Here is an 8749-nt window from a genome sequence, read left to right as displayed (position 1 = left end):
ACCGCTAAACACACCCTACATTGGTTTTGTTGTTTCTGTGTTGGGTTTAGCTACTTCCCTCAGCCCCGGCCCGCCTCTGTCTCCTCTCACTCAACATTGCGCAAGAGCCTCTTAACACTATTATAAGTTTGTATAATATTTTTTACCTCTTGAAAATGTCCCCGTGACCACTGACCTGACGAAAGGAACGTCAACATACACATTTTAAAGGTCGTCAGCCACCCCGCTTTAATGAACTTCTCATTTGCTCGACCTTTCCCACCCCTCAGGTAACGAGGTCACACCCTCAACCCGCAGCCGCACGAGACCTTTAATAAACCCGCTGCCGCCTTCCCGCCTCACCCCGGGCGCGCACTTCCGGTCGCTGGTGCGCTCAGGAGCGCGCCCCACGTTTCCACCAACCAGCGGCTCCGCCTGCCGGCGCGGGTGCGCGCACGCACAATTGTGCACAGGTTCGAATCTCCGCCGCTTGAAGACTGCTTCCCAGCGTACGGCTGCACTTCGGCGCCGCGTGCTGCCCCGGACCAGGCCGCCCCACCCCCTGCGGCCTCCCCTCCCACGAACCGAGTCCTCGCCCTCGCGCGCCCCACCTTGCCCTTCGCCCCCGCGGTTATCGGCGCTCGGCCTCCCGCGCCGGGCGGGCTCAGCCCGATTCCCCGAGGCCCATGGCCAAACGGCGTGCGGCTGAGCCGCTGACGTTCCATGTGCCTTGGAAGCGGCTCCTGTTCTGCGACTTTCCCGAGGAGCCGCCGCCGCCGCTCTGGATCCGGCCACCAGGGGCCTCGCATTCCGGGCAGCCCGTCGGCGTCTCGGAGCTGCCCCGAAAGCGCAAAATCGACGCGGGGGCTATGACTGAGCCTTCGGCCTCGCCCAGCAAGCGCCGCGTCGGCAGGGACCCCAGCGCTCCGGTTGGCGCAGAGCGTGAGGGCCGCGGCCTGGAGACAGGCGAGCCCCCGCTGCTGACGCCGCCCGTGCGGCCCCGCGTGCCGGGGGAGGAGCCCCGGAGCGCCCGGCCCCCGAGGGGCGGTGGCGACGGCGGGGCGGGGAGCGCAGAGCCCCGGCGGGAAGAATGGGGGACTGCACCGCGCCAGGTAGGGCTGGGGGTGGGCTGGACCCTCCAGTGGGGCGGGCGGGGTAAGGGGAGAAGGGGCCAGCTTTTTCCCAGCCACTGCGCGCCCCAAGAAGGAACAGATTGCTTCCCTCTAGACTCATGTCAAGATGCCCCGAAAGGCAAAAGCCAGGGTCCCTGCTGCAGGAATGGACCCTGACCCCCAGGCCATACACCAAGGGACCCAAAGCCCTTGGCAGCGTTGCCTTCGGTCGCGGTTTGGGAGAGTCCTACCTGCCGAAAGCTGAACCAGACCGTTGGATGAGGTAGACGTGGCCCTGCAGGCTCAGTGCCTGTGCTGTGTAAGGGATGCAGGAACCTGGGTCTTGATAGACTTTAGAGCTTGGAGAAGACGTTGACCGAGAACCGTGATAGGTTCAGCTCAACGACAAACGTTAGGGAAAGGTTTTTCTAGAATTAGTGATGTTTCTTTCTGAAGAGGATGACCGATATAGCAGCCATCAGTTGGACTTCCTCGGCGTGGTGTATAGCTCCTTTGGTAGAGAGAAAAGGCCGCCGTGTCTTGGAAAAAGCATCTTAACTCACAGCGTTAGATCTGATCCTATGAAAAACGAATTTGGGCTCTAAAGTAAGCATTCTGAGGATCGTTGGAAAGTTACTATTCCTTGGGAAATGAGCCTGTCCGTCTCTGTACATGGGGTCTGATTTATCTAGATCTTTGCTGTTCAATACGGCAACCAACAGCCTGCTTTTACTTTTTTAAGATGGCCAGTAGGAAATTTAAAATTTATGTTTGTGGCTGAAAATTTAAAATTATTTATTGAACAGCTTTGGTCTAGACATAGGAATTCAGGCTTTTTGGCCGTTGCGGGTTGACTTAACTAGGAGCTTTGGGGATGGACAAACCAAATGTGGGGTTCGAGAATTCACCAAACTCTTCAGCCAGTACATCATAGCATAGCATACACCCCACATTTCTCTTATTGCCATAGTATCTTACACAGAATTTATGAAGTATCTTGTAAAAAAAAATTGAGGTTCCTTTGGCACTTTGTTCTTGGCGAAGACCTAGTAAGTTAGGATTTTATAGTTGAGAAAGGTACGTTTCTCAGAAGTTACCTTTTAGACAATTGTTATGATGGGTATTTTTGGATGAAATTATAAATTGTAACTATTTCTACTCTCAGTTTTCTTGGAAGTTAGAAAACATGAGCCTTACACTTTTTTCTTCAGATTGCTTTAGGTGTTTAAAGTCAGCTTACTTAGAACTGCATGTTAGCCGTTATGTTTTGAAAAGAGAAATAAGAACTGGAATTTCCAATTGAATCATGTCTGGTGCCAATGTGTAGAACTTTCAAAAAAAAATCCCGAATGATAGTCATCCAGATCTATTAGAGATAATACTGTGTAGTTTGAAAACTTTTAAGACCATTTTTGGTACACCAACCATATGTGGGCTTGTCTTTCCTACGAGAATGTAATGACTGTAGTATACCACAGTGGGTGAGAGGGAAATATAGAAATGACAGGTAGGGAAAGAAGAATTTTTTAGTGGACTGACATTGATGCCTGCTTAGAATCTCCTAGACATCCTGTATCTACTTCCACAGCAGTGACATCTGGCAGCTCTCTATGGTCACTTCAAGCCCACCGCTGGGAGCAAGGTTGGCTCCAGGGATTCCTTCTTCACCAACACTAGTTCCCGGTTCTCTTTTGGCAAAAGCCCAGGAACCTTCATGTTCCCTTCTCTTGTTCTGCTCTTCTGCAAACTTAAGAGAGGAACATGTTTTTCTATAGCTTCCTTTTTTTCTTCCTTCCTCCAAAGATACAGGTTTTACAAATTTCATAGTTAATTACCAAAATAAAACAGGGTATAACAAAAACATGGAGAAGTTAAAAAGCTTTTTCAGTTCATGCAGGAAATGTCTTCCTGGTTCCTGTTGTACTCAAAGCTCAAGCCTCTGCCCCCCTCACCCTTGGGATTGTATTTAGGAAGAATTTTCTCAAACATGTCCTTTCTATATTGGAGATGCAATCTAGGCAGAGGAATGATACCCCCGTTCTGTCTTAGAACCTCAAAATAGTTCTTGAGTTGTTTCAGATGATTTTTTGTTAGAGAACTAAAATATAACCAGGTATTACTTCATTAAATATTCATGTATTTTTTCATGTTAGTGTCACTGTATGCACATTTGTTGGTCTGTCAGTGCTGACACTGTTGGATATTTGTAAAAGAAAGCAAGCAGAAATGTTTCCTATTACTAAAAAGAAAGTAATGATTCATAGGTTTCTTAGGATATAATCTAGCAATTTTGGGCATTTACAGAACTAAATCTTTATTCTCACAATAGTCCTACTTTTTATCAATGAGAAAATAGACTCAAGTAAAGACCAGTTAGTGGGTGGTAGAATTATCATGCAAACTAAAGTGTATCTGGTGGCAGTGTTTGTACTCTTATTAGGTTACACTGACATCATTAAAGGATCTTTTTTTTGGTTCCTGTTTATAAGTAGGTAATTTGAGCAATAGATTTTTTTCCAAAAAGCAGAGAAGTAGGTCCTTGTTTTTAACCCTATTTGCTTATTTCAATGATTGTTTTTCTAGGCATCCTTTGAATTTCTACAGGTTTATCCCAGTGTTAAGAAATTCCAAAGAGACTGTTATAGCCTTAGTGTCTAAGGCACTAAGTGAACTTCTTAATGAAATTTTCTTATTTACCAGTGTTATCCAGTAATTAGGCACATGTGGTTATTGAGCATTGAAGTGTAGCTGGTCTGACCAGTGCTGTAAGTGTAAAATGCCTGCCAGATTTTGAAAATTTTATATGATGAGAAGAATGTAATGTATCATTAATTTTTAAAATACTGACTGCAGGTTGAAATGATAATATTTTGGATATATTAGGTCACATAAAATATGATTAATTTCACTTGTTACTACTTCTGTGGTTATTATAAAATTATAAATAACATGTGGCTTCCATTATATTTCTGTTGGATAGTGCTTCTGTAGCGAGTATGAATAGATATGCGTATGTAGGTATCTGGGAAGGGTGTTAACCTTTAAAGTGGTCACCTTCTAAGTCTGTATACTTCCAATGCTGCTTCCTTTGCACGAAGTATTTTTGGGATGCTTTTGAAATTTGTGCCAGTTGGAACTTCATTGGAATGTCAGCTTCACTTGATAGGTTCTTGAAACAATTTTATAGCCATTCATTAAGGGATTGGCACTCACTTGGATTTATTGGGTTTGGTACAGTGATTTAAAAGTCATGCCTTGTACCAAATGATATATTTAATAAAACTATTATGTGAGATTTTCTTGCTGTTTACTATAGTTGTATCTTAAGACTTTTTAGAAGGTTGTCAGAATATTTTTAGCCTATATGTAAAGTCGACCCTGTAAAATATCAAACCTCAGGAAAAGGACCAAAAATAAGTTGAAAGATGTAGGTATTTTTTAAAGAAATTGTTTTCCCCATTGAAAGGTAAAAAATCTTTAGACTGTTTTCAGGCTTTTTTTTTTTTTTTTTTGGAAAAATGGAAGAAAATTGTTGGAAGGGATGCTCTTGGAGGAAATTCTTTTGACTTTAAACTGCTAACAAGAAATAGGTTCACAAAGCCATGAGTATGAAAAGGCAGTTTTGACTGAGTCCATGAAATACTTTGATGAGGCAGAACTAAAACTATTTTTTTGAAGATGTAAAGTAAGACTGCAAAATCTTATGTGAGTTTACTTTTAAAACAGAAGAAATTCCTGGAAAAAAAAGTTGATTTTCTCTAAACCATTAATGTATTTTCATCTCTTTTTTTTCTTCCCTAAAGCTCAGTGAAGAATTTTCACAGTATAACACCTTCCAGTACTGGAGGAATCCTTTACCACCTATCAATCTGACAGACATTGAAGATGTAAACGAAGACCACCTGTCAGAAGCAACACTTCAGGGCAAGAGTGATGTGGTTGAGATTGATATGGAGTCCTGACAGAAGGAGCTGGAGAAATGGGTTTTTCTGAATTTGAGGAAACAACTCTAAGTGAATTTATGTATTCTTAAGGGAAAAAAGTTATTTTTCCTACTTGTGATATTGTTCCCAAACCTGAAAATGAGAAGTTGTAAAGATGAATGCCTGCAGTCACTGATTCCCAATAGGGATTTGTCAAGGATATACTGCGCTTATAGGGAAAGTTATTTTATTCAAGTTTTTAATTTGAAGATACCTGTCTTATGAAAAGGAATTCTGACAGTTTAAGAAATAAATGGGAAACACTCAAATGTTCCTCTTGTCTGCACCAAAAAGTTAATTTGTGGTACATGAAATGAATATTGTTTTATAATTGTTATTAATGCTTTCTAATACATTTTATTGACTCTTAGTTGATCAAATAGCTGACTTAAACATCTATGCAAACTAAAAATGTGGGGGATTCTTTCTGAAAGCTGGTATTTGTTTAAAGAACTTTCTCAATGTAAAGTAGTGAGAATTTCAGTAGAGGTAGCATGTTTGCATAACTTCCAGTATTTGATGTTTGTTAAACTCTGGATAATTAAAAGTGGATAAAGAACAATGAGGAATGAGGAGGTGCTTCCCTCCCCACTTCCTAGGATAACTGGAAAGAAGTTTATCTTATTTCTTCTTTTGATTTCTTGGTTTGAATTATCTGAGGACAACACTTCAAGAATCTTAGTTTTGAGGCTTTGTATGAAGCTATTTTTAAAGCAACAGCTCTGCTTCCCCCATTCTTCCAACATGCAGACAGGTTTGAGAACCACTAGACTAATGGTAGTTTTTCCTGTTTAAAGGAGAAAACCTATTTGAGCTGAAGCAATCCCTCTAATTAGCTTGTTTTTAATTTGTCCTGTTGATGGCTTTGTCACAACTAAATTATTGTTACTACTATTTCATTGTTAAATAAAGTAAGCAGTTTGTGTTTGAGTTACATGGGTATCAGTGATTGAGTTAATTAACTTTTGTACTAAATACAGATTAGCTTTGTAATTGAGTAACTAGGCCTTCCTTGTATATTTTCGTTGTTGATGACAGTAGAACCAAAATTAAAAAAGGATTACAAATGCCAGTGAGAGAGAGGAGAAAAACAATGTTGATGTGTACTGAAGGATGTAACATGGGTTGACATTAATAAGAATATTCTAGAACAGAAGCAAACTGTATAGTAGTGTGATTTGGAGTTAGACATGGTTCAGTCTTGTACTGCCATTTTCTACTTGTGTAACATTAAGCAAGTGATTTTTCATCTCTAAGCCCTGGATTCCTCACTTGTGAAATGAGAAACAATAAATAGTATCTACCTCAGAGAAACTATGTTTTTGTCAAGCAGTATACTAAGTATTTTACGTGCATCAGCTTGTTTAATTCTCATAACCTTATTATAGGTGAAAAAGGTAATTAGAATAAATGTGTTTTTTGCTATAGTTGCTTTTCATTCCACTTTAAATTGCTACTGTATGATATGAATTTATATTGATTATGATAAGAATTAGAATTGAAGAAATAGCAAGGATAGTAAATAAATGGGTGAAGCAGTTTAAGTACCATGGGAAAAGTAAAATGGTAAACTTTCTTTTCCCCTTCTGTTTGACCTGTGAGTAGGAATGTGTCCATTATTGTTCACTGCTCTTCCTTGTGCCCAGAACAGTGCCTGTCACATAGACAGTCAATAAATACTGCATGAACAAGTGAATGGGCATCGTTAGGTGTTGATAGGAAGGTAATACCAGCAATTTTCTAGGAACACATCTTAAAAAGGACATTTTTCCCAAAGATGTGTATTCAAAAGGTGTATTGTGGAGATCAAATAGTAAAACATGGGAAATAAGCTAAATTTATTATATTCATTATGCAATAATGTAAAGACTAAGACATGTCCACCAAATTAACATTAGGAAGTGATTATTTTGAGAAATTTCATAGGCCTCCACATTGCATAGTGAGTGAGTGAGTGAGTGAGTGGGAGATTGAAAGAGTAGCTCAGACAACTTTTTCAAGCATATGTGTCAACAGAACTATAAGGTAAAGATGTAGGGGGAATATTGCTATTAATATGTTGAATTAAAGGTTTAATATTTTTACTTAGGTGTATAATATATATGTGAAGATCTTTAACGTAAAATATATGTAATATATACATGTAGGGTGCATGTGTATACACACAAAAAATTGAAAAAATTCTATTCTTTAAAAAAATTTAGTAAGTAAACCTCATGTAACTTGGTAAAATTGCCCTGTCTATAAATCAAGATGGAAATTTAAAAGTAGGTGTTTTTTTCTTACGTTGTATACCCTTCACTCAGACTCCTTAATGTAACGTCTTACATTACCTCAGTATGATTATGAAAAGTAGGAAATTAACATAATTTATTATGAGGACACGGTGAGTGACTTCACACAGCTCTTTTAAAGGCAATATATAAAATGTAAAAAAATCTACAAAATACTTTCTCCCTTGTAATTAATAATTATCTTCTGCAAGGGCACTTTGAGACTCTGCAAATATACCATTTTTCATCATACTCTGACCACAAATTTTAAGACCTAGTGATTCTTCCCCAAATACTTATTGCTATGATTGTGTCTAATGCTAATTTTCTGTTTATTCCATCCCTTCTGCATTTATTAATTGTAATTCTGTAAAGAGCTTTTCTTTCATCCCCATGTCTCCATTTAATTATTCATATTAGTATAGGCTAATTGGTATATACTTTATTGCTATGAGTTACAATCATTACCATCATTACTTTATTGCATATATTATCCCAGATTTAGCCATTAGCAGGCTCTTCTGCTCTCTCCCTTTTATAATGGATTTTATTATGTGAATGTTGGTTAATTTTGGCAGTGAACTTTTGCATTTATAAGGTTCATGGATGGAAATCAGTGTTCAGCTGTGCAACAATGTGTTATTCACTAAATGATTTGAGCTTCAGCATCCTCTTCAGAAAGTGGAAGTGGAACTAACATCCACCTCAGGAGCAGAATGGATGAAATGACATGATGGCTATGGGAACCCATTGTGGGCACTAAATACACATCTCTCTTACAGTACTTGGAATGTATGTTTTTGTTATCTTTCTTGTAGATAACTGTTAGTGATCTCTAACAATACTTGAAGTTCATTGAGACAAACATTCTGATTAAGAAAACCACTTTCAAATAATTTAAACTATTAAATTATCTGGAATCCACAGACCTAAATAATCATATTCTAGCAATTTGTATTTATTGATTGCTATCCATGTCCTTTTGATATGTCCCTTGGTAGGCAGAATTCTAAGATGGGTCCAAGATTCCCAACCCCTGGTGTAACATCATTATTTGGTCAAACAATAATGTAGGTACTCCTGTGAAGAATTGAGGATGTAATTAAAGTTCCAAACCACTTGATGTTAACATATAGGAAGGGAATCCAGGTGGGCCTGACCTTTAAATATGGGTACAGAAGTCAGACATAAGTCAGAGAGGTGTATTGCATGGGAAGGATTCGATATGAGAGTAATTATCTCTCAGGGAGCCATCTGATAAACCTGAGAGCAGCCTCAGCAGAAGCTGGGAGTGAGTTCCAGTGGCCAGCCAGCAAAGAAGCAGGGACCTCAGTCCTACAACCTCAAGGGTCTGAACTCAGCCAACAAACAGAATGCCCTTGTAAGTGGATTCTTCCCCAGA

The 8749-nt window shown here is 39.9% G+C and overlaps 1 protein-coding gene across 1 annotated transcript; it reads left to right on the top strand.

Annotated features, from left to right (window-relative positions):
* The first annotated feature begins 201 nt into the window (after positions 1-201).
* On the top strand, positions 202-6388 carry C2H9orf40 (chromosome 2 C9orf40 homolog). The gene is made up of 2 exons (XM_036991356.2): positions 202-1091; positions 4895-6388. Exons 1-2 carry the CDS (start codon positions 666-668, stop codon positions 5051-5053), a joined length of 585 nt encoding a protein of 194 aa, XP_036847251.2. The 5' UTR covers positions 202-665; the 3' UTR covers positions 5054-6388.
* Positions 6389-8749: the final 2361 nt, after the last annotated feature.

Source organism: Manis javanica, chromosome 2 (genome assembly GCF_040802235.1).
Source record: "Manis javanica isolate MJ-LG chromosome 2, MJ_LKY, whole genome shotgun sequence".
NCBI lineage: Eukaryota > Metazoa > Chordata > Mammalia > Pholidota > Manidae > Manis > Manis javanica.
This window is presented reverse-complemented; position numbering and strand designations above follow the sequence as displayed.